Raw genomic sequence first — 25,273 nt, forward strand, 5'->3', positions numbered from 1 at the left:
TTTCCTGCTCGAACCGAGCATAGAATGCATTGAGTTCATCGGGGAGGTGTGTGCTGCTGCTGGAGATTCTGCTCGGCTTTGCTTTGTAGCCTGTTATGCTGTTTAAGCCTTGCCACAACCAACAAGAGTCTGTAACGCTACTCTGTGACTCTAGCTTGGTCTGATATTGTCTCTTGGCATCCCTGATAACTTTGCGGAGGTCGTACCTGGATTTCTTGTATAAGTTAGGGTCGCCTGACTTAAACGCCTCAGACCTGGCCTTCAATAGGGAGTCAATCTTCCTATTGAGCCATGGTTGGGGAACATACGTACTACTTTCTTTGGCACGCAGTCTTCTACATATTTGCTGATGAAGTCTGTGACGGTGGTGGCATACCCGTTTAGGTTGGTCACTGAGTTCTTAAATATGGACCAATCCACTGACTCCAAGCAGTCATGTAGGAACTCGTCTGGTGCATCTTTTTGGCAGCATACAGGAAGAAGCTAAGGGGGGAAGACATAAGGCTGAGTGTCATTTGAAATGTTAATTCACAGTCGCTTAGTAGTACAGAGCTTGAATATTGCTGAAAAGTGAGACATGCTGTCAAAGCTTTTCATCTTACATTCAACAGGACAAACACAAGAATACCAAATTTCAAAAGGCCACAACAATTTATACTGCAGGAGAAAAGGGTGCCGAGGCGTCATCGTGAGGAAATCAACAGGGAACTCTCGGTCAACTAATTATCTTAAATTGGTTAAAAGAAAATTACTGCGGATGCTGGAATCTGAAACCAAAAGAGAAAATGCTGGAAAATCTCAACAGGTCTAGCAGCATAAGAACATAAGAACTAGGAGCAGGACTAGGCCATCTGGCCCCTCGAGCCTGCTCCACCATTCAATGAGATCATGGTTGATCTTTTGTGGACTCAGCTCCACTTTCCGGCCGAACACCATACCCCTTAATCCCTTTATTCTTCAAAAAACGATCTATCTTTATCTTAAAAACATTTAATGAAGGAGCCTCTACTGCTTCACTGGGCAAGGAATTCCACAGATTCACAACCCATTGGGTAAAGAAGTTCCTTCTAAACTCAGTCCTAAATCTACTTCCCCTTATTCTGAGGCTATGCCCCCTAGTTCTGCTTTCACCCGCCAGTGGAAACAACCTGCCCGCATCTATCCTATCTATTCCCTTCATAATTTTATATATTTCTATAAGATCCCCCCCTCATCCTTCTAAATTCCAACGAGTACAGTCCCAGTCTACTCAACCTCTCTAAAAGACACTTTCTCTGTCTTTTAGCTTTGACAAAGGGTCATCTGGACTCAAAACGTGAGCTCTTTCCTCCCCCTACAGATGCTGCCAGACCTGTTGAGATTATCCAGCATTTTCTCTTTGATTTTAAATTGGTTGTTGGACTATTAGCTCCCTGTTGCTTTCTCCGTGACTAAGATCAATGTGATTATTTGAAATTTGGCATTCTTACATTTGTCCTAATGAATGTAAGACAAAAATCTTTGGAACCATGTTGCTTTTTTCAGCAATATTCAAATATTCATTACTGGAGAAGGCAGCTAGTTCTGTCTGCCTGCCTGTCTGTTGGATCTGCCTTTTAATGTACGTATCTACCAATGTGCATTGTCGACCTTGACATCTAAATGTATATCTATTCATCAATGTAGATATATATCTGTCCAAGTATATATCGGCCCTGTTATCCATGTTAGTGGCTCTGTAAACAGGAACAAGGGGGTGGATTGTTCCACAGGCCTAGAAACCAAATGGGGAGGGGTCATCAACAAGCATTTGCTGGTAGTGAGATTAACAGCACAATCTTCAGGGAGCTGGCCTCCAAGATAGCCACCTCCTCGCTCTCTGTCCTATTGAGGACAGTGCGTGGACTCCTGATGCCACAGGCCCAATCAAAGGACCAGCAGTTCTGGAGCGTCGGCAGCACTGCATGGAATTACCCTCACTGGGCAGCCCAGGAGAGCAGAAATCAACAGGTAAATAGGGATGGAGGGAAACCCTTCTGCTGAATTGAGCTCAGGCAAGATTGCGGCTTTAATGCTTGTGACCCTGCCAATGGGGCATGGAGCATCCAGCTCTGATGACCATCCCCTACACCCCCTCCCCCTCATCCTGCTGCATAGTGTTCACCTCCACTGGGCTGGGCATCTCTGCACATGGCAACAAGCAACGGCAAGATACCAGCGAGGCCCTAAACGTTCCCCTATTGTAACAGGCAGCCGATCAGATTTACAGCTCACCTCTGGGAAAGTTCCCTTGTCGCAGAAATGCACCAGGGAGCTGTGCTGCTGTGGCTCTTCCCCATTTACCTGGCTTCTCTGCCTCCATTGCTGCCAGTACTGAACCAGAAAAATTCAGCGCAAGACTTCTAGCTGCTATATATCGGATTGCATATTGCTAACTGAACACTAGAGGGCACCCTGTTGATGGTCTAATGTGGGTTGATGGATCGTCAACAATCCTGCATCCTGAAAATTCAGTTTAACTGATGCTAAAACCACAGCAGATATTAATTGTCAAGCAAACCAAATCCCAGTGGGCACCTGGCTTACAGACTGTCCCCCTTTTTGTTTGTATTCTGAAAATTAAAAGAAAATATACTTACCTGAACATAAAGAAGTCCAGTAACATCTTTGGAATTAAAAAAATAAAAGTAAAAAAGGTTTATTAACAAGAAGAAAAGAAAACTTAAGCACATAAGATTACAGTTGCACAATTAATAATAATAATCTTTTATTATCACAATTATGAAGTTACTGTGAAAAGCTCCTAGTCGCCACATTCCGGTGCCTGTTCGGGTAAGCTGGTACGGGAATTGAACCCGCGCTGCTTGCCTTGTTCTGCATTACAATCCAGCTGTCTTATCCCGCTGAGCTAAACCAGCCCATACAACATTATTCTTAATAAATTCCCCCCCCCCTCAAAAGACCTCCTATTTGGTCAGACCCACAAGTAAGCACCTTCTAGGTAACACTCCCTCATATTTTTTTAACTATAAAAACCTAGTATTATTACCCAAGGCATAACTGCTTTTTCTTTAATAAAGCCATACTACAAAACCCCTTAAACCTTCTTCCACTCTGCTGTGGAAACCCAAGAAACTTTAGAGCAAGACTCCTTTTCACAGCCCAAGACTTTTCTGTCTTGACTGAATGACTGAATCTCTCATCACAGGACTGTTTTCAGGGAAATTTCCTCACACAGCCAATACCTAAGCTTTGCACTGCAACTCTAAAATACCCTTTTTCCCTTTCATTTCACATTCCAAGTTTGCACACCTCTTTGAAGGTCACAATACGACCAAATATTTGGGCGCAATTCTCCGCACTCACGACGGTGCGGAGAATAGCGTGGCTCGTAAAATTTTACGGCCACGCTCGTCCAACGCCCTCCCGCTATTCTCCCCCCCCCCCACCCGACTCCCGATACGAATCGCTGCCGCCGTTTTTTTACGGCCAGCAGCGATTCTCAGCTGTCCGATGGGCCGAGTTCCCAGCCCTTTACGGCTGTTTTTACGAACGGCAAACACACCTGGTCTGGCCGTTCGTAAAAACGGCCGTAAAGTGCCGATTTTTAAAACCATGGCACCGATTGGCACGGCAGTACCATGGCCGTGCCAAGGGTGCCATGGGCCCGCGATCGGTGGGCACCGATCGTGGGCAGCGGGTCCGATGCCCGCACATTCTTTGTCCCTCCGCCGCCCCGCTGTATCACTTCGCGGGGCGGCTGAGGGGCATCCCGGCCCGCGCATGCGCAGGTTTCGCGCAAATGCGCGATGATGTCATCCGCGCATGCGCGGGTTGGAGTCTTCCAATCCGCGCATGCGCGGCTGACGTCATATGACGCGTCAGCCGGCGCAAACTCTGGCAAGTGGGCTTAACGAAATTCGTTAAGCCCGCGATGCCGGAGTTTACGGCGGCGGCATGCGAGCCCCGACCGGGGACCAGAATCGGTTCCCGGTCGGGGAGGGGGGGGTTGGCGTCAAACCCGCCCGGATTTGACGCCAGCCTTACGATTTCTCCCCCTCTGGGAGAATCGCGCCAAAAATCTTTTGTGTTTCTATTTTGTCTCTGCTTTTGGATCAGTAAAATGTAATAAAACCTCTCCTGTTTACCTACGGAACTCTTATAAGATGCAAAAATGTTTCTGGTCATGTCTAACTTCCCTTCAATGTTCAAACAAACTCTCAAATGATCTAAAAGTGCAAATGTTCGATCCAACATATTTACTTGCATCTCAGACCCACCATAATATCTCATTACAAATGGACAAACCTAACACCTCGATCCTTGCATGTCTTAAACCATCAAGGCAACCTGTCTCTAGTACCCTTTCCTTAACTTAATTCATTGATACAGGCAACCTTCTTCACAGAGTAACAAAATACCCCCCAAAATATTATAAAAAGTTAACGGGTGGGATTCTCCGTTCCTCCAGCCCCGTTTTCCGGCACGGCACGCCTCCACCAGCACCATGACTCTCCATTTCCAAGCCGGCCAATGGGGCTTCCCATTGTGGGCCGCCCCACGCCCTCGGGATATGTGCTGGCATGCCGGCGGGGCAGAGGACCCCCACCAACAGAGAATCCCGCAGAACACCTATTCTCTCATTAGAAATTCTATTTTATACATTGGATAGAACATGAATTGTCAATCAAAGATGGGTGTTTGCTTCATGAATTTTGCATTGTTAGCTTACATCATTTCAAAACTATTTGATCCAGGAACTACATGCAAGTCATTTGTTAGAATAAAAGGAAAGGGTTTAGCTAGAATGCACATTTGATGATCTTCACTTAGCAACAGGTGTGTGCATGCCAACCCCTATCAGATCACCCTAACTGTAAATCCTGAGGATACAATACATAGAATCTTTCAATGGTTACAGCATTTGAATGGTGGCCATTATATAATCCTAATTTAGATTTTTTTTTACTTTCCCCTTACTATTTCCCACTCTGGTACTGCCTTTCCTAATATTAATTGCTTTTGCTGTCCTTCTCCAGTGTTACCTCCTGGCTCCCACACCTCTGCCAAGTTAGTTTGATCCCTCCTGAATAGCATTAGCAAATCATTCCGTAAGAAAATTGGTTTCAGCTCAGTTTAGGTACAGCCTGTCTGGCCTATACATTTTTCATCACCTCCAGAACTGATTCTAATGTCCCAGAACTGTTAAGCCCTCCCTTCCTGCATTATTTGTGCAGCCACATATTCTGCTCTTTCCTCCGATTACTATACTCTCAACCGGGAATAATCCAGAGATGGCTACTTTTGAGGTCCTGCTTGCTAATTTGCTACCGAGCTCCCTAAATTCTGACTGCCTGCTCATTTCTCATTCGCACTCTCCCTGCATATCCTAAGCCAGGGGTTTTCAAACTCAGGGTCGTGACCCGCGGGTGGGTCGCGGGCAAGTTGCGGGTCATGGGTTGGTTGTGGGGCTCGGTTCCGGCGTTCCCCATCGCGGGGGGAGCACCAAATGGCCGCGACCGGCTTTTAAAAATGCCGGCAGTGACGGACCATTGAGATTGCCAGCTCTCCCGCACATGCGGGCCGTATCCGCAATGCACAGGCCTGGAGCCCAGTGGGGTGTACGGAGTCCTGCTGACGTCAGCGCGCTGTCTAGGGCCAGTCTTTTTCATCAAACGACAGAGTCCTCCCACTGGAAGCGGCGGCAGGGTGGAGGTCACGCGTCCCGTACGCTGATGTCATGTGTACTGGACGCGAGAGAGTTTCCTCCATTTTGCAGATGCCAGCAGAGCTGATGAGAACTCTGGGCCTCTGGTGAACAATCTATGAAGAAGAAGCTGAAAACAGCAACAAAGCAGCATATAGATGATTACTTGAGGTCTGGGTTTATTAATTGTTCCACGGCAAATCAGCATTCTCCGATCCCTGACCCCATAATCGGGTTCGGCAAGGGGGGCGGAGAATTCTCGATGACGCCAAAATCAGGTGCGGTGCCGCTTTCGTGATGCTCTGCTCCCTGAAAAGCAGCATATTCTCAGAGTGCACCGCACTCTGTATCCCGGTCCTCCGGGAGATGACGGCTGTTACTGTCTTGAAATTCCGAGGGGAGGGGGGCTGGTATTGTGTTGAAATTGTGAGGGGAGGGGGGGCTGATATTGTGTTGAAATTCTGAGCGGGGGGTCTGTTATTGTGTTGAAATTCTGAGGGGGGGTCGGCTGTTATTGTGTTGAAATTCTGAGGGGGGTATCGGCTGGTATTGTGTTGAAATTCTGAGGGGGGTATCGGCTGGTATTGTGTTGAAATTCTGAGGGGGGTATCGGCTGGTATTGTGTTGAAATTCTGAGGGGGGTATCGGCTGGTATTGTGTTGAAATTCTGAGGGGGGCTCTGCTGTGTTGCTCGTTCTACTGTTAGTGTGATTAACACGCCTCCATTTAAAGGACATGTGCTTAACACTGGTTTGCCTCTGTGTCTGTATCTATGCTCAGGAGTCGCCAGGTGCCGTAACAGACACCGTCACAAGTTATCAAGGTCAAGTTCAAAGCAATAAGTCTTAACACCGATCAGTAAGTCTAAAGAATTAGTGTTTATTATAACAGATATAATAAATACTCATGCACACGCTAAAAGACTAATACTTATTTCTACTATTAAAGACTAAATACTTATCTAAGTAGGAACCAGCAAGGTCAGGAGACAAGGCCTTTGTTCCTTTCTGGACTGCACCTTCTGTTCACTAATAGACGGTAAGAGTATAAGCAATGCCTGGGTCACGTAGCGATCGTTGTTTGGCACTTACTGAAAGATGGCTGATGCTCAACGGCCGGTGATGAAAGACAGGATCTGGAGGCTGGGGTCAGAGTCAGGATGCAACAGATCTGGGCCGGAGTCTGGAAGCAACAGATCTGGGCCGGAGTCTGGAAGCAACAGACCGAATCATGTGCTTGACCTTCTCTTTATAGGTCCTAGAGGTCCGTGCCCCTTGGGGCGGGCTCTTTCACCTGCTAGGTATCGATTGGGTCTTTCCCAATCGATATCATTCGAATTCCCCTATCCTGGAGTCGTTCCTCGATGGCGGGGGGCGGTTCCTAGGGGTCATTGACCTGGGTTCTCTGGCGCCATCCTGGCTGGGTAGCTATAGAAAGTATCAATCGATACTTAAAATGTTTCTATTGTATCTGGGACTGGGCCGGTATCATCTCATTAGTATGCAGATCGCTTTCCTATTTGCACCTTTGGCTGAGTCTCTGCACCTGCCTTGAAACCGGTTTTGTACGTGCAAAATGCTACTGCAAGCTGTGTGTCCTTACTATGGCTGTTTTTCCCTGCAGTCTTAGCAGTTCTCCATTTTGTAGACTGGTGTCCATTTTAGAGGGCTACAGCTGGTATTGTGTTGAAATTCTGAGGGGGGTCGGCTGTTATCGTGTTGAAATTCTGAGGGGGGTATCGGCTGATATTGTGTTGAAATTATGATGGGGGGAGTCAGTTGGTATTGTGTTGAAATTCTGAGGGTGGTCGGTTGTTATCGTGTTGAAATTCTGAGGGGTGCGAGGGGAAATAGTCTGAATGTATCGCACTTGCAGATTGATGATTGAACATTAGAGGGTGCCAGCACGATGGAAGCAAGCATACTTCAGCAATTACACTCCTGGATCTCTCCTTCATATTGATTGTTATAGTCAAAAGGAATGTTTGAGCGATTGTGTGAAATAAAGTTAGCTGGCACATTGCCACATCAACTTAAGATTCTTTTTTGTTTGAAGGTGAGGGGCGAGGAAATGTGGAGGGACAGTGGGATTTTGATGTCCATGTACACAAATCAATAAAAGGCAGTTGTTGTTGCTTCTCTTCACGCACCTAGTGGTTCATGAGGCAGGTTTTCATCTGTCCCCACAAGAAGGTTTTTCCCAGAACAGGTTGATGAACCATCAATCAAACGCGAGACGAGTTGCTGTACAAAAGTTAGGCTTTAATAAGCTAGATGTTAGCCCTGCGGTCGACTACAGCAAATGGACGACCGCCGGGCGTACTGGGTATTTATACCTCACCCTGGAGGCGGGGTTAGCTCAGCCTCTCGACCAATCGGGGAGCCGTCACATGACTGGTCTCAACCAATCGGTCGAGAGGCACATGACCGACCAGGGCCAATGGTAAGCCGGTGTTCTGCACCAATGGCATGCAGCTATGTTAATCATACCACCACACAGGTTGCTGGTAGCTTGAGAGGCACCACTCTACATCAAGCGTGACTACCACTCTTACTGCCTGCCATGTTGGAAGGAGTGTGCAGGTTGATACTCAACCCGCTGGCCACATTACAAAGACACCTTCCTTGGGATGGGACTTGAAACCAAAACCTCTGGCTCAGAGGCAGGGACGCTACCCACCCCACCACAAGGCCTCACAATAAAAGGCAGCGGACAGATACAAAAAAGATATCAAAAAAGCTGTTGGAATAATGACCTTTATTTCGAAGAGGCAGGAAGTGATGCGTCAGTTATACAGAGCCTTGGTCAGATCTTGAGTTGCCCACTGAGGTGAAATGTATTCCTGAAATGTATTGGAGGTTTCATCAAATGACTTGCCCCCATGCTCCAGCTATTAGTTGCTCCCCCCAGTTTGTCCTTGTGACAAATTACCTTTCTATGCCAATTGGATAGAAAAACGACACATTGCCAAACTGGCTGATTATTGACTGTCAGCCAAACGGCTTTTTTTTTTTCCTATTTTCAATATTTTTTATAATAATAATCTTTATTAGTGTCACAAGTAGGCTCACATTAACACTGCAATGAAGTTACTGTGGAAAATCCCTTAGTTGCCACACTCCGGCTCCTGTTCGGGTACACTGAGGGAGAATTCAGAATGTCCAATTCACCTAAAAAGCATGTCTTTCAGGACTTTGTGGGAGGAAACCGGAGCACCCGGAGGAAACCCACGCAGACACGGGGAGAACGTGCAGACCGCGCACAGACAGTGACCCAAGCCGGGAATCGAACCCCAGCAGTGGATTTGAGACCACAATCAGCCATGATCTTAATGAATGGTGGAGCTGTTGCCGGGAGCCAATTAGACTACTTCTGCCCTCATTTCTCATGTTCTTATGATCTACCTCTCAGCTGTCTGCATGTCTTTATTTGAGCAGTTAAGATCCAGGTGATGTTTTTAGTTAGAATTACTTTAGAATGATTAATAATATGTCTGGATGAATTCTAAGGAGGGCCAAAATACATCCTATAGGCTCAATTAACGTCTTCTCCAATATTGGCATATACACTGCTTTTGGGGGTTGGTTAGAGGCATCGATATTTTACCATGCAGCTATTGATGTTCACGTTATTTAGTATTATCTTCAATTTGTGGCAGGGTAAAAATATCAATTGACACAAAGAAAATCCTGCTTAATAAATGTGATGGAATGGTATGGGTGAGGGATTCTGTACAGAATGTTGAATATTCTTCCCATTTATCACCAGCTACTGGAAACTAAGATGAATCTGCTTCACAAGGAGGAGGTGACCCTACAGGGAATCAAAATGGATGAGGCTGAAAAAGAGAGAGAGTTTCAGGATAGGTAAGCCAGGTTAAAATTGTGCCTCAGCACTGTAGCTCATTTTTGGGAGCTTTTTCTTATGGTTGAAAAAGGAAGCAAGGTGCAGTCTTAAAATAAACATTTAATAAATGCTGCACATTCAGAAGCTGCCATTGTTCTGCCTGCCAAGTTCCTTCCTGGGCCTGAATGGCCTGACTGATTTTTTTAAAAAAAATTTAGAGTACCCAATTAATGTTAAGGGACAATTTAGCCAATCCACCTGGCTTGCACATCTTTTGGGTTGCTAACCCACTGAGCCACCGTGCTGCCCTTGTCCTGGCTGATTTTGATGGAGTGAAAAATATCTGGCCAGCCTGTGCTCACACAACAGCCATTCCAAATTAAAATCAAGACTGGAATAGGTTGGAAGGAAAGAGGGAAATAAAGGTATATGGTAAACTGGGTGGGCATATGGTATTCGGATCAGGTTTGAGGGGAAGTACCAACACAGACTGGTTGGACGAAGTGGCCTGTTTCCGTCTTGTAATTTCCATGTGATTCAGTGGGGGGGTCATCAATGTGGAAATTGGTACCAGCAAAGTGGGGAGTGAGAGTTGGTTAGCTAAGTTCCCTATTTGGGAGGGGGGGGGGGTCAAATAATGTCAACAATGTGCGTTCAATCGCCTTGTCCAGTACTTGGGGCCTGCCTCCTTACCTTGCCTCACAGTGATATCATGACATGAGCCCTGATTTGCAACCCTTGTACAATATGGATGCTACATGGTGAGAGAGAGAGTGAGAGAAGATGGGGAGCATTTACTAAATCATTTTTCAGGGAGCATTTCCAAGCAACTGTGTCAAAGGAGAGGTGGGGGTAAATTTTCATCTTCCCCCACATGGCGATTTATAATAGTGCAGTGGAATCACTGGCCTGTTAGAATTCACCTAATTCCTAACTCATTGATTTCACCGGAATGGAATTTAACCAGATTCTGGCAGCCTCCATTTCATTTTAAATTAGAAGTTAGCTGGTAATAGTTGGAGTACTGCGGTGTTTACCCACTCATGTCAGTCCCACATCGCAGAGTCTTGTTTTCTTTTGCTTCTTTTCCCATTTACTTTTTTCTTAAAAAAAATATTTACCAGGTGATGTAGCCCCCTCCCCGCCACAGACACACAAAGAACAGGGGACTCTTTCTAGCTGAAAATTGTCTATGCTAAATACAGACACATGCATCAGATATCTGGTCAGAAAATCTAGGGCAACGGGTACCCGAATTTCCATTGAGCTCCCCAGCGCACATGACTCCTCACCAAGAGTGTGTGCTTGAACAATAACCCCTTTTCGACTTACATCTTCAATTCTGTGACTGAAATTGAGAAATGTTATCTAATGTTATTGAGTAACTCATTAATCATTGACATGTTAATTATTGACAGGATCTGGTGCTTAGAAGGGGAAATTGAAAATGCAAATCATAGACTGGAACAAATGGCTGTGAAGAGAAAAGAACCTTTGTCTACAGCGCCCTGTTACCCGGGGAATGAAAGCAATGAGGTGGCGATCTTTTTTTTAAACAACTTGAATAAACTATTAATATATTTCATTCCACTACAAGGCTTAAGAAATGAAAGATAGGCTTGTATTTCTGTAGCCCCTTTCACAATCTCAGGATGTCTTAACGTTCTTGGAGATAATGAAATATCTTTGATCAATGTAGTGTAGCAGAATCAGCAGCCAATTTGCACAATGTGATGGTGACTGGATTAGATATTTGCAGAGGGTTTGGCTGGGACACCAAAGATAATTCCCCTGCTCTTCGACAAAGCAATGCCACCTTTCATTTCCACCTGAGAGGGCAGACAGGGCTTCAGTTTAATAGCTCACCTAAAACGTGACGACGACTCCTTCAATACCCCAGAGGAGTGTTGGCCTTGTTTATGATTTCGAGTCTCTGGACCAGACACGGATCCACATCTTTCTGGCTCAGAGGCGAGAGTGCCACCCACTGGGCAACCGCTAACACTACAACAGAGGGAGCTCAGAGCTCACAGAGCGAGCTGGAAGCTCACAGAGGGTCTCACAGAAGAGTCTCATTCAATGAAGGACAGATTCCAGTTGGATTCCTTTACATTGTAGAACTGATTCGGTGATTCATACTCCCAATGGCCAGACTTTGAAACACGAGCCTAGCATTTTAAAATTGGCCCTCATGAATTTAGAAACCATTCTCGAGTTTAACGGACATTCTGATAAAATAAATTTTCTGATGCTATTACACGCCACATGAAGTACTTTGCTGCAATTTTAAAATTTGAAATTTCAACTAAACACTTCAAATCGGCTTTCTAATAATCTGTCTTGCAGGCATATCTCACAGTGTTCCATAAGGCCAATTCTTCATTCACAGAGGCATGCATTAAAAATATATTGTGAAGCATTTTCATTCCTGTAGAGCAAACTGAAGAGAATTATTTCCACAATGCTTTGTTAAAGGAGTAAAATGGTACAAATGCAAATGTATGATGCATGTCATGTGAGAGTACCTTTAAGAAATGGATGTTTGAGCAATGTACCTTTAAGAAATCAAGTAGCTCATATTACTGAAGTGATGTCAGAGTGCGGGTGGAGCTGGGTTTTTAGCTCAGCCATTTTGCTGTGTTTTGGTTTCAGTTTGAGAGAGCAGCTGAAAAGTGCCTGGCTGGTTTGCTGAGAGATGTGCATGAAGAAAAAGAGCTTGGGGTGTGCCTGTGTTTTTGCAATAAGCTGGATCTGCTGTGATCTCTGCCAGGAAAGACTATCTCTGAGTCATTTGGGTGATTTAAACTCATAATAGTTATGTCTTTAACCTGATGTGTTTCTGTTTAAAGGTGTTAAGTCTTTTGGAGGTTTGAAGGAACATTTTGAGGAATTATTTAGTGTTGTATTATTTTAAGTAAGGGGTGTTAAGGGATCCAATGTTTATTTAAAAAGGTTAAGTTGAATTCATGGAATAAACATTGTGCTGTGTTTAAAAACCCACGTGTCCAGAATTGTAATACCCCACCTGGAGACCATGCCGTGTGCTTCAAAAGCAACAATACATTAAAGGGAGAGGTTGGTTGAACTCCATGCTACATTTTGGGGTTCTGAAAACGATGCTCCCATAACATGAAGGAAATTTGGGTGTAAATGGACATTGGCAAGATGGATACACAATTGGGCAAAATTTCTGGTATAACTTCCCAATAGTAATTAATTATTATTTTTTATAATCTTTGTTGTCACAAGTAGGCTTACATTAACATTGTAATGAAGTTACTGTGAAAAGCCCCTAGTTGCCACATTCCGGCGCCTGTTGGGTACACAGAGGGAGAATTCAGAATGTCCAAATTACCTGACAGCACATCTTTTCGGACTTGTGGGAGGAAACCGGAGCACCCAGAGGAAACTCACGCAGACATGGGGAGAAGGTGCAGACTCCGCACAGACAGTAACCCAAGCCAGGAATCGACCTGAGACCCTGGCGCTGTGAAGCAACAGTGCTAATCACTGTGCTACCAGCAATAGCACCCCCATTAGTGGGCAGCAGGGTAGCATGGTGGTTAGCATAAATGCTTCACAGCTCCAGGGTCCCAGGTTCGATTCCCGGCTGGGTCACTGTCTGTGTGGAGTCTGCACGTCCTCCCCCTGTGTGCGTGGGTTTCCTCCGGGTGCTCCGGTTTCCTCCCACAGTCCAAAGATGTGCGGGTTAGGTGGATTGGCCATGCTAAATTGCCCGTAGTGTCCTAATAAAAGTAAGGTTAAGGGGGGGGGTTGTTGGGTTAAGGGTATAGGGTGGATACGTGGGTTTGAGTAGGGTGATCATGGCTCGGCACAACATTGAGGGCTGAAGGGCCTGTTCTGTGCTGTACTGTTCTATGTTCTATGTTCATACAGGAAAGAATGCCTTCTTGCCAGAAAAACAACAAATGAAATAAAAGCAAATTACTGCAGATGCTGGAATCTAAATGAAAAACAGAAAATGCTGGACAATTTCAACAGGTCTGACAGCATCTGTGGAGAGAGAAGGGAGCTAATGTTTCGAGTCCAGCAAAGTCATATCGAGAAAACCCTTCATGAAGGGTTTGTCTTGGTTATATTGCTGCATTTTATTTAGCCATAGAGGCATGGGTTTAATGGGTTTTGTGAAACACGTTTACTTAAAACATTTTCGTGCCTGCTGCAGTCAGTTGCCATTTTGAGCTCATGAGCTCACATGTTGGGCCGCACGGTAGCACAAGTGGACAGCACTGTGGCTTCTCAGCGCCAGGATCCCAGCGCCAGGATCCCAGGTTTGATTCCCTGCTGGGTCACTGTCTGTGCAAAATTTGCATGTTCTCCCTGTGTCTATGTGGGTTTCCTCCGGGTGCTCCGGTTTCCTCCCACAGTCCAAAGACATGCAGGTTAGGTTGATTGGCCATGCTAAATTGCCCTTAGTGTCCAAAAATAAAGGTTAGGAAGGGTTATTGGGTTACGGGGATAGGGTAGAAGTGAGGGTTTAAGTGGGTCGTGTTGCACGTTTTACTATGGGCGTAAAACGCGTTTATTGGAGTGTATTAACACGCCTCCGAGTTCGACGTGTGCTTAACACTGCTAGGCTCTGTTCTATGTAATTATTTAGCTCTGGAGTCGCCAGTTGCCGTATAGGCAACGTCACAAGTATTCCAAGGTCAAGTTCAAAGTAATAAAGACGATACACCGATTAGTAAAGTTCAAACGATCAATATTTATTATACAGTTAATAATAAATACTCATGCACACACTAAGAGACTAAGCTACAACTAAACATAAGCAAACAGAATACTTATCTAACAGGAACAGGCAAGGTCAGAGAACGAGGCCTTCGTCCTGGTTTTGTCTGCAGCCTTCAGCAAGCGTTCTGGCACTTGGGAGTCTAGCGGGCTTGGATCGCGTAGCGAGCGTTGAACTTACGGTTTCGGCGGCTGGTGCTCAACGGCTGGAGTCAGGATACCAGGTGTCAGTCGGGGCCGGAGCACGGGTTTAACAGACCGGACAACACGAGGTCCCTATCTTTTATAGGGGTTCCGTTGTCCTTCCCTCTTCCCGGGCGGGCTCTACCTATTGGATCAATTTCTTATCGATACTGGATTAATTCCCCAATGCGAGGGGGTCTCCGTGATGGAGGGGGCGTTTCTTATGTCCTTTTGTTCGGAGGTTTCTGGTGCCTCGATGTCTGGGTCTTGATTGGAATGTGTCCATTCAGAACCAAATGTATCTATTGTGTGGGTGTTCAAGTCTGATGGCCTCATTAGCATGCAAAGCGTTTTGCCATTTGCACCTAGCTAAGGTCTTTTCACCTGAGCCCAAACTGGTTCCTGCTGCTGCAGAATGCAAACTGCTCTTTGCAGACTGCTGTTCTGGCTGAACTGTCTGTTTCTCAGCAGCCTTCCATTTTAGTTTGGCTCAGTGTCCATTTTGCGTGGCCAGCATGGCTACATTCCCTCCTTGTGATCCTCACAATCATACTATTGTGAAGGATCACCTATGTGCTTTGCCTCCTTGTGTTCTGACCTCTTGCCAGTTCCTGTTCTACTCTGTTCTAAACTATGGGAAGAAGAGAAAAAAAATTTTAACTAACATTTCTACTTGGCCCTATGTCAAAGGGACATGCATTACTACAATTGGGAACCTCTACCTATCACTATTAACCTTAACCTTAACTTAAACATTTAATCACTCTAAAATCTTAACCATTCACACCACAACATCACACTTCCCAACTCGGCAGTCGAGTATGGAACAATATAATACATGGCTGAATTTTATTTACAGAGTGTTGTAATCAGTGAGGGGTTGAGGGGTTTGGTGGAATCCGAAGATGGGGGATTGCACTCTATAGATGGGTGAGGTGCTGGAACGAGAGGCTCTCCTCTTCCATTTCCTCAACCTGAGGGTCTGCACTAGGATGATGAGGATCGCAATCACCAACAGTGATTCGATTATGTAGGACATGGAGTACCACGTCATGAATTTAGTACACCAGGTCTGAACCTCGCTGATCAGAGCTGAGCACTGGGGGTTTGCTGTACTAACATTTACGGTGGGGGTTGTGGGGGAAACGTGTCTTGTTTCCACACATATACATATGACATTAAATAGTAATAAGTGGGCTTCCATCATTTTGCTGTTCTTCTTCTTTCTCTTCCTTCTTCCTCCGGTATTGACAATCCTGGCTTCGACCTCTGTCTCGTCCTTTGAAACCTTTGGGATCAAGCACAGTATCTGTCAATACACAGTTTAAGACCTTTACTTGTTAGTGCATCTGTCTTTCAAATCCCAATTGACCCTTTAAAATGACTGGCTAAGTCACACCCTGTGACTCCCCTCATTTTTTTTCAAAAAGCGAATTTAAAGACCAGCATACACCTAACAATCCTTCCTTCTGCGAGCCGTCTCGCAGGCTTTGCTGATTTACCATCCGAATGTTCCCGGATGTAAATAGCATGTGGGATGGTGGCCGAAGGGCTACCTAACCTAAAATGAAAACAAATTTGGAAATAAACATCCGAATGAGTTGCGTATGGGCCGCTACGGGTACGAGTTGGATGGGATCCCCGGGTAGGGCGTGCTGTGCCATACCCGAGCTTGGCTGACCAAGGGTTGGTTCTCAGACAGGGCGGGTCCTCAGTGCCGTTTGTCCACTGCCTGAGTAACCTGGAGGAAACGGGTACGAATGTGTTTACCATGACTTGCAGCCTCTATTTCGCCGAATAGAGGGGCACCTAAAAAACAATGGAGCCAAGATGCTCCGTTCTGAAAACAGGGAACAAGTCGTGAACCGTGTCGGTTCACCAGAGGATACAACTGAAGTTCTCAGAAATATCTGCGGACAAGCTATTTGGCGTGTGGCCTTACAACTTTGGAAAGATCTCCAATCAAACCGAAGTTCTCAAAGGTATCTGCGGACAAACTAACGTGCATGTGAGGTGGTCACAATCTTTTCAGCTGAAAAGAAGATGTCCATCCTCCAGCTGAAACATTTACATTCCTGAAAACAAACAAACATAAAACGAAGACAAACATACGTGCAGGTTCCATCAGAAAGGACATCGTTTCCCTCAAACGATTCCTATCTTACATCATCTGGACACCTCACTTTGATTCTGCCTCTGTGAACAGGGTCACAAAGGGGTTGCCGTGTCGGGAGTCAGACACCGTGTCGTCCTGCTCTCCTGGATCCCACACCCTTGTGTGGATCAGGCATGCTATTTTGGAGTTGTGTGACCGGGGGTCACTTTCATCATTGCGGACAAGTCTGTAGGAATTGTCCCTGTGCCATTGTGTAGTGTCGAGTGTGTTGTCGGGGTAGTCGGGGTCGGGTGGTGGTTCTGGGTTTTTGAGGTAAGTGACTTCCATGGGGTCACTGGAGTCGGGGTCGTAGTTGGTGCAGTGTGGGCTGTATGGCTGTGTGGTGTCGCTGTCTTCAGAGTCAGTGTCTGTCCTACCGTCTCTGCTGTGGCAGCTTGTGGGCGTGTCGGGGCGTGGTCTGTAGTGGTCTGTGGGCGGAGTCGTGGGCGAGTCCGTGGATGAACTGGTCTGTGAGGGGGATGGTGGAAAAGTGTCTCTGGTGGGCGGGGTGAAGTGTTCTGCTGCATCTAGCAGGACATGGTGAGCATGGTTGGCCTGTGTTCCATAAGCCTTTAACTGGTTTATATGGAACCACGCGGTCTTCCCATTAGGATATTTGATCCTGTAAACGGAGGGGCTAATTTTGTCCGAAATTGAGTAGGGACCGGAATATTTTGGAGCCAAAAAACTGCTGGGGTTATAAACAGATAACATTACCTGTTGCCCAACCTGGAATTCTGTGGTGTGTACGGTCTTATTGAAACAGGCAGTACGTTGCTGTCGGCGTTTCCCTAGCTGGACTGCGGCTGCGAGCTGTGCAGACCTCACAGTCTCAACTAGATCTTTAACTGCCTTTTCATGTGTGAGGGCCGTCACTTCGGGGCTTGTCATGTCCAGTCCTAAAAGGAATTCTGTACCTTTCATAGGGCGTCCGGTCATGAGTGTGTGTGGTGTGTATCCTGTCGATGTGGAGACAGTGTTCCTTATGAACATAAGTGCAAAGGGGAGCACTGAATCCCATGTGGAATTGTTCTCTTGAACCATTTTCCTAAGGGTAGTTTTTAGGGTCCGATTCATGCGCTCCACAATCCCGCTGGACTGTGGATGATACGCAATGTGGAAGTTCTGTTTGATTCCGAATATTGTCAGGACGTTCCTCATGACCCGTCCTGTAAAGTGAGATCCCTGGTCCGAATCGATACTTCGGGGTAAACCCCATCTCGTGAAGATGTGGTGGGTCAGGATCTTTGCAGCTGTCTTAGCTGTGTTTGTTCGTGAGGGAAATGCCTCTACCCATTTGGTAAAGGTATCTATCACCACCAGAACGTATTTATAGCCATTCCGACAAGGGGGCAATGGACCTATAAAGTCGATCTGGAGGTTTGTCCAAGGGCCGTTAACTGGGCGAGTATGCCGAAGTTGTGCTTTCTTAGAATACCGCTCCGGGTTATTCTGAGCACAAATCAGGCAATTCTCTATGTAGTGCGTTACATCATTCCTGAGATTAGGCCACCAACAGAGTTGCCTGAGGTGCCTCGTTGTTGCATCAATTCCCTGATGCCCGTGTCCGTCATGGAACAAGGCAATCATCTGATTCCTGTCCTGCTGTGGGACCACATAAAGTCGGTCCTTAATGATCACACCCTCATGTGTGGTCAGTGCGTGTTTAAAGTGCTCGTAAGCAGGCACAAAGTTTCCCTTGAAAACCTCCCTGAGGTCTCCGTCCTGTTTTTGTGCTGCCACGAGGTCTTTAATATCAGTCTGTGAGACTTGGACTGCGCTCACAGGGGCGCTAGCTGGTGCGCTAGCTGGGGGGGTCCATAAGTGTCCTCTCCTGGAACCTGCCTTAGCCAATGCGTCGGCCTTTACATTCCCAGGGGGTGATGACCTATGGTGGCTTCTTACTTTTATTATGCCGAAGGTCCTGTCCTTCGCTTTTGCTAAAATATGCTGGAGTAGAGGGGCTGATGGAAGGGGTTTTCCGTCTGCGGAGACAAAACCTCGTGTCCTCCACAGGGGCAGAAAATCGGTTAAACTGTTACAGACATATAAGCTGTCTGAATATATGTCTGCTGGGCTGGGGAAAGAATCGGGGTGGTCCACTATGTACGCTATGGCTGCTAGCTCTGCTGCCTGTGCGCCTAAGTGACCTGGTAACTTAAGAGCTATCTCTTCGAGAGCGCGCCCCTGCGCGTCCTCTACATAGATGCCGCATCCTGTGATACGCTCACCATTTAAAACTGTGGAGGAACCGTCTACATAAATCCTCAAGGGTCCACACGTGTCTGTGGGCTGGGGGCTTTGTTTCGGGTTCCCTATCTTCCTGGGGGGTGTTTTGGCTAAAAAGGGTCCTGTGTTATGCAGGGGAGCTACAATTTCACAGTCATGGGGCTGTCCGGGGTATTGGAGGTTGTCTGCTAAGTATGTGTGGGTGCGTGTCCGTTTCACTGTAATGTCCCGTCCTTGTAAAAGTAGGGTCCACCTAGCTGCCCTAATCTGGCTAACTGAACCGTCCTTCAGTCGACCGTCTAGGAGTAGCTGTGTGGGTGTGTGTTCGGTCAGAATAGTAATGGGGTTGAGTCCGGTGATGTATGAGAAATACTGTACTGCCCAGAAGACAGCAAGGAGGTGCCTCTCACAGGCCGAAAATCCTTGTTCTACTGGGTCCAACAGTCGGGAGGCATAAGCCACTGGTCTTAGCTGCTCGTGCCGTTCCTGAAGCAACACGGCCGAGAGGGTCAGATCGGTGCTCGCTACCTCTATTGCGTACGGTGAAAGTTGGTCGGGGACTAGCAGCGCGGGTGCTGCACTAAGGGCTCGTTTCAACTCTTCCACAGCGCCTGTATGCTGCGGAAGCCATTCCCAGGGGGCTCCTTTCTTAAGGAGGTCTGAAAGTGGGGCGGCTTTTGTCGCGAATCCGTCTATGTGGTTCCGACAATAGCCAACCAGTCCTAAAAACGACCGGAGGGCTGAAACATTCTGGGGAAGGGGCAATTTGACAATCGAATCAATTCTTTTGAATTCGATCTCGCGTTTGCCTTGCGTGATGACTGTTCCCAAATACATCACTTTACTTTCCAATATTTGGGCCTTTTTCGGGTTAACTTACAGCCAATTTCAGTTAAGAGTTCTAGGAGTTCGGCCAGAAGCGAAATGTGCTCTGCCTTTGTGTCTGTCTGCAGTAGTAGGTCGTCTACATACTGTACCAGACAATCGGGTCGGGAAAATTTCTCTAATCCACTTGCCAGCTGTCGGTGGAAAATGGAGGGGGAATTGTGGAATCCTTGTGGGAGGCATGTCCACGTATACTGCTGCGTTTTAAAAGTGAATGCGAATTTGTATTGGCACGCTTTTGCCAATGGTATTGACCAGAATCCATTACTGATGTCCAATACCGTGAAGTACTTGGCGTTGAGACCCTGCTTGAGCATGGTCTCGGGACTAGTAGCTACCGTTGGGGCTACTGCGGGGGTTACTTTATTGAGTTCCCGATAATCGATGGTCAGACGCCATGATCCATCGGGCTTCCTCACTGGCCAAATAGGGGCATTGTTGGTGGAGGCTACCGTTCTCAGTACACCTTGGTCCAACAAGCTGCCTATAACCTTTTCTATTTCCACCTCTGCTTCGAGGGGAAATCTATACTGCTTTTGCGGTCGGGGGTCCTGTCCGGTAACATGAACTTGTCCAGTCATTCTGCCACAGTCATGACGGTGACTTGCAAATGCTGTCCTGTGTTTGTTTAGTAGGGCCTTAATTTGTCTGTCGGTGTGGAGTGTAGTCAGGTCGAATGAGTACTCTCCCACTGCGCTAATCCGATTAGCGTAGTCTCCTACTGTGAGGGTGGCTGGTGCTCTGTCTGATCTCGCCATTCGCCAGACACACTGGTTCACCGGGTCGAACGACAAGCTATGAGCGTTCATAAAATCTATCCCCAGGATGTGCTCTGCTGTCCGGGGAAGATTTACTAAAACTACGGGGTGCCTTGTGCTAATGTTCCCTAGCTGGATCGCTACGGGTGCTGTGATATGTCCCTGCTGCGAGTGTCCGGTGAACCCGCTAAGTGTGATGGTGGAGGTGGTCGGCCACGTGTCTGAGTGTGCCGTGGTTGTGGAGTTAATGGTGGTGCGGGATCCTCCTGTGTCCCACAGTAACTCTATGGGCTTCCCTTTGACTTTTGCCGTGACTACGGGCCTCCCTGATGAGTCCCATAGTGTGTCACAGACCCAAGTGGGGGAGCCCGAACACCGTCAGTTCGTCTCGTCCACATTGGTGGGTCCTGACTGTACTGCTACATTGTGGATGGGTTTTGCCTTGTTGCGGTTCAGAGTGCCTGTCTGCTGGCCTCTCTGAGATCGCTGGGGTGCATTACACTCTTTTGCCCAATGCCCTAACTGTCCACAGTTATAGCATTCCTGTCCTTTCTGTTGAGGGCTGCTCTTGCCTTCATTTACCCATGCGGGCTTCTGGTGCTCTCTGACTGCTTGGATATCTGCAGCAGCCTGAGCCTCTTCTGGGGATCTAACCTTTCCTTTTGCCTGAAGCGATTGCTCCCAAGCGCGGGACAATCTTTTCAGGACCCATTTTTCGTTATGGGCCTCTTCTGAGGGGTCGTAACTGTTGCAAGCGCTCTGTCCTGCTTCTGTTGCGTGTGAGATAATTGTGCGCGTCCACTTAACCATGTTTTCGCGGGTTAAATGCGCTCTATCTAGCTGTCCGAAAACTGCGCTGAAATGAATCCACAGCCTTCCTGCGAATGCTGTGGGGTGTTCGGATCTCTTCTGCCTGCACTTATTCAATCCTTCTACGGGGTCACCTCTATTGTACCCGATGGCATCTAAAATAGCAGTGTGCATCTCCTCTAGGCTGCCTCCTGCCACGTTTTGTGGGTCGGGGAGGGCTGCCACTACACTCTGGTCTAAGCTCAACACGGTGAGCTTAACCTGCTCTCTCTCATCCAGGCCGTACATGGTAGCCTGCTGTTTTACTTTAGCAAAGAACTGGTGGGGGTCTGCGGTGGGGAGGAACGGAGTGATCTTTTCACAAGCGTCCCTTAGCTGGGTTACTGTTAAAGGGGTGGTGTAAGTTATGTCTGGGGCGCCTTCTGATTCGGCTTTTCTCTGCGTGGTTACAGGATTCATGGGTGCGGTTATGGTCTGAGCTGTGGGGGGTTGGGGTGCCTGTCGTTTCTGCTGAGCTGCGGGCGCACATGTTCCCTGAACATAACGCTGCGCTGTCTCGCTTAATTCCTGCCAATCTGGGCATTTTCCCCATCTAACTGAGCTCCAAAGGTGCTTTGGAAGCCATTCTGCACCGAAAGCAGAGATTGCAGTTCCGCAATCTGTTTCCTGCATTTCGCGTGGTCAACTGTGCTTTGTCTTTGTTCGGTCGTTGCAGCGTGGAGTGCTCTCAAAGCTGCTTTGAGATCGGAACATTGCCTCTGCAATGCCTCCACCTGCTTTTCCGATTCCTGTCTTATCAGAACGGCACGTTGCACGTCCTGATAGGCTTTCTCATACTGGGTCTGGGAACTGTTCAGATGAGCTAGACAAGACTGGTGAGCCCTCTTGGCATCATCCACCTCTCTATCCTTCTCTGCCAACTTCCCTTTTAATTCCAGGTTTTCTTTCTCGATGTCCCTGACATCGACCTTACTCCTTCGGTTCCTTTCCTCTAAATCTGCCCGGAGCGTCCTGATGACCTCCTCTGCGCCTCGCAACTGTGCCAAGCAGGACACAATCGCCATCGGCTTGCGTGCTTTACCTAAACTCTTTTTGTGTATCTGAGAGAGGTTCTCCCACCAAGTATGACCTATACTTCCGGGACCTGTCTCCTCATTTGCACAAAAATCTTTCCAAAGGGGCCATCCCTTTCCCTGCAGATATTTGCGGAGTTCCAGCTCCCACGTGGGACACTGGCCTACTCTGCTACTGCTGCTGGTCGCTGCGACCACAAACTTTGCTGGATCCATCAGACGTTCCATTGCCTGCATGGCCATTTCCTCTGACTCTCTTTTTATAATTTGGAACAGGGGGTTGCTGGGGTGGTGTTTCGTAAAAAGGGTACGGCTTACGCTATTTTCCGATCACAAAACTACCGAAAGTTTGTCGCAACAAAAAGCTTTCAGTTTTACCTTACAGCCCTGTTAGTACGCATGCACTAAACACACTTCCGAATTTCGCTTATTATTTTGAACACCTTGAATACTTGTGATCTCTTTATTTCTCTGCAATTTGGAGTTCTAATTCAAATTTCAGGGTCCTGGACACTGTGGTGTTTCCACTTACAACAGGGTCCCGGCGGATGTCGCCACTAAATGTTGCACGTTTTACTATGGGCGTAAAACGCGTTTATTGGAGTGTATTAACACGCCTCCGAGTTCGACGTGTGCTTAACACTGCTAGGCTCTGTTCTATGTAATTATTTAGCTCTGGAGTCGCCAGTTGCCGTATAGGCAACGTCACAAGTATTCCAAGGTCAAGTTCAAAGTAATAAAGACGATACACCGATTAGTAAAGTTCAAACGATCAATATTTATTATACAGTTAATAATAAATACTCATGCACACACTAAGAGACTAAGCTACAACTAAACATAAGCAAACAGAATACTTATCTAACAGGAACAGGCAAGGTCAGAGAACGAGGCCTTCGTCCTGGTTTTGTCTGCAGCCTTCAGCAAGCGTTCTGGCACTTGGGAGTCTAGCGGGCTTGGATCGCGTAGCGAGCGTTGAACTTACGGTTTCGGCGGCTGGTGCTCAACGGCTGGAGTCAGGATACCAGGTGTCAGTCGGGGCCGGAGCACGGGTTTAACAGACCGGGCAACACGAGGTCCCTATCTTTTATAGGGGTTCCGTTGTCCTTCCCTCTTCCCGGGCGGGCTCTACCTATTGGATCAATTTCTTATCGATACTGGATTAATTCCCCAATGCGAGGGGGTCTCCGTGATGGAGGGGGCGTTTCTTATGTCCTTTTGTTCGGAGGTTTCTGGTGCCTCGATGTCTGGGTCTTGATTGGAATGTGTCCATTCAGAACCAAATGTATCTATTGTGTGGGTGTTCAAGTCTGATGGCCTCATTAGCATGCAAAGCGTTTTGCCATTTGCACCTAGCTAAGGTCTTTTCACCTGAGCCCAAACTGGTTCCTGCTGCTGCAGAATGCAAACTGCTCTTTGCAGACTGCTGTTCTGGCTGAACTGTCTGTTTCTCAGCAGCCTTCCATTTTAGTTTGGCTCAGTGTCCATTTTGCGTGGCCAGCATGGCTACAGTCGGTACAGACTCGATGGGCCAAATGGCCTCCTTCTGCACTGTATGTTCTATGTTGCAAATGTCATCAAGTTCTTGGATCCGTAGAAGAGTTGATGGCCCTGTAGGTCTGCTGCATTCCTCAACAAGGCCATGATCAACACAGGGGGCAAAGAATCCACTTGCAAGCTAGAATCACCTATACCAATGGAACATTTGGTATCAAGTGACAATGGATCGCTGGTGCAGGAAGAACTCCATTGCAGCCGCCAGGATACATGGGTACAAGGCCGGTCCTAGTTCTTTGTCCACTTCTACCCCCACGCAGCACTACCAAAATCAGAACCTTTAAAGAGGTTACCAGGGATACCCATGCCACTGTGTGACTGCTTGTTCACCCTGACAGGGACTGACGAGATAATGATATGCACTTGGATTGGACACTCTTAATTGAGTGGCATTCTAAAAAACAAAAAGAGTTGTGTGGCGATCTTTGTGAGGTTGACTACAGGATGGAAAGCTTAGTGTTCACAAAAACAGTTGAAGTGATGTTCATCAACGTTAAATTCATTTACACTATTTAAATTAACGTTCAACACTTATTCCTATGGTAAACAAACAGATTATATTAAACTACACTCACTAACACTATTTCTAGACTCTAACTGTAACCATATTCCATCTTCTCTAGCTCTACTATGCACTTCACTCCAGTCTCCTCTACTCAACTCCACTCACTCCCAGAAGCCTAAGAGTCAGTGTTTTTTATAGTACTGCCCCTAGCTCCATCTAGTGGCTAATTGTAACATGACATTAACTCTTCACATGCTGTACATGTCTATAATGCTACAAGTAGTCCTCATCCATGTCATTCTTGGATGCTATTGAGGGTTTCACTGAGCCATGCAAAGACCTTTCTGAGGAGACACAGGGCTAGGATCTAGTTCTTATGGAATGTCCCCAGCAGCCCAATGTGTGGGCAACTGTTAAGGTATCACTGCGCAAGCTATGCACAGAATTATTATAGGTCACTTATTTCCTGAGATTGTAAAAGAGATAGATTTATTTTAATATGCAGCCCTATTATTTTTTTTAATCAATACTGTACTGACACTTTGGTTAGGATTTTCTGCTTGGGTGCTTGCCAACTGCTGAGATAGCACATCACTAAATTCCACATGTCAATCCCACAACCAAAAATTTTCAATCAGAGGTCTGCTTGTGCCAAAAATAATGAAATGGAAAAATTGGCACTTAATTTCCTTGCATACTTTTCCAGTTGTTGAGACAAAAGTTACAGAGTTTAATGTTCACACTCTTTGTGTTTCTCCCTCCTCTATTGGTGGTCTATCAGTTCTAATTTGCAGATTTGACGTCCCGAAGGCCCTCATTGAGACCCTTAACCGT

The 25,273-nt window shown here is 46.8% G+C and overlaps 1 protein-coding gene across 1 annotated transcript in view; it reads left to right on the plus strand.

Moving 5' to 3' along the window:
- Positions 1-25,273, plus strand: part of LOC119963460 (protein CASP-like) — a 99,850-nt gene that overhangs the window by 16,873 nt on the left and 57,704 nt on the right. Inside the window, exons 4-5 of the mRNA XM_038792618.1 lie at positions 9,455-9,552; positions 10,951-11,068. Of these exons, the coding sequence (XP_038648546.1) occupies positions 9,455-9,552; positions 10,951-11,068 (216 nt within the window). The remainder of the gene's footprint in view (positions 1-9,454; positions 9,553-10,950; positions 11,069-25,273) is intronic.

Source organism: Scyliorhinus canicula, chromosome 3, assembly GCF_902713615.1.
Source record: "Scyliorhinus canicula chromosome 3, sScyCan1.1, whole genome shotgun sequence".
Lineage (NCBI taxonomy): Eukaryota > Metazoa > Chordata > Chondrichthyes > Carcharhiniformes > Scyliorhinidae > Scyliorhinus > Scyliorhinus canicula.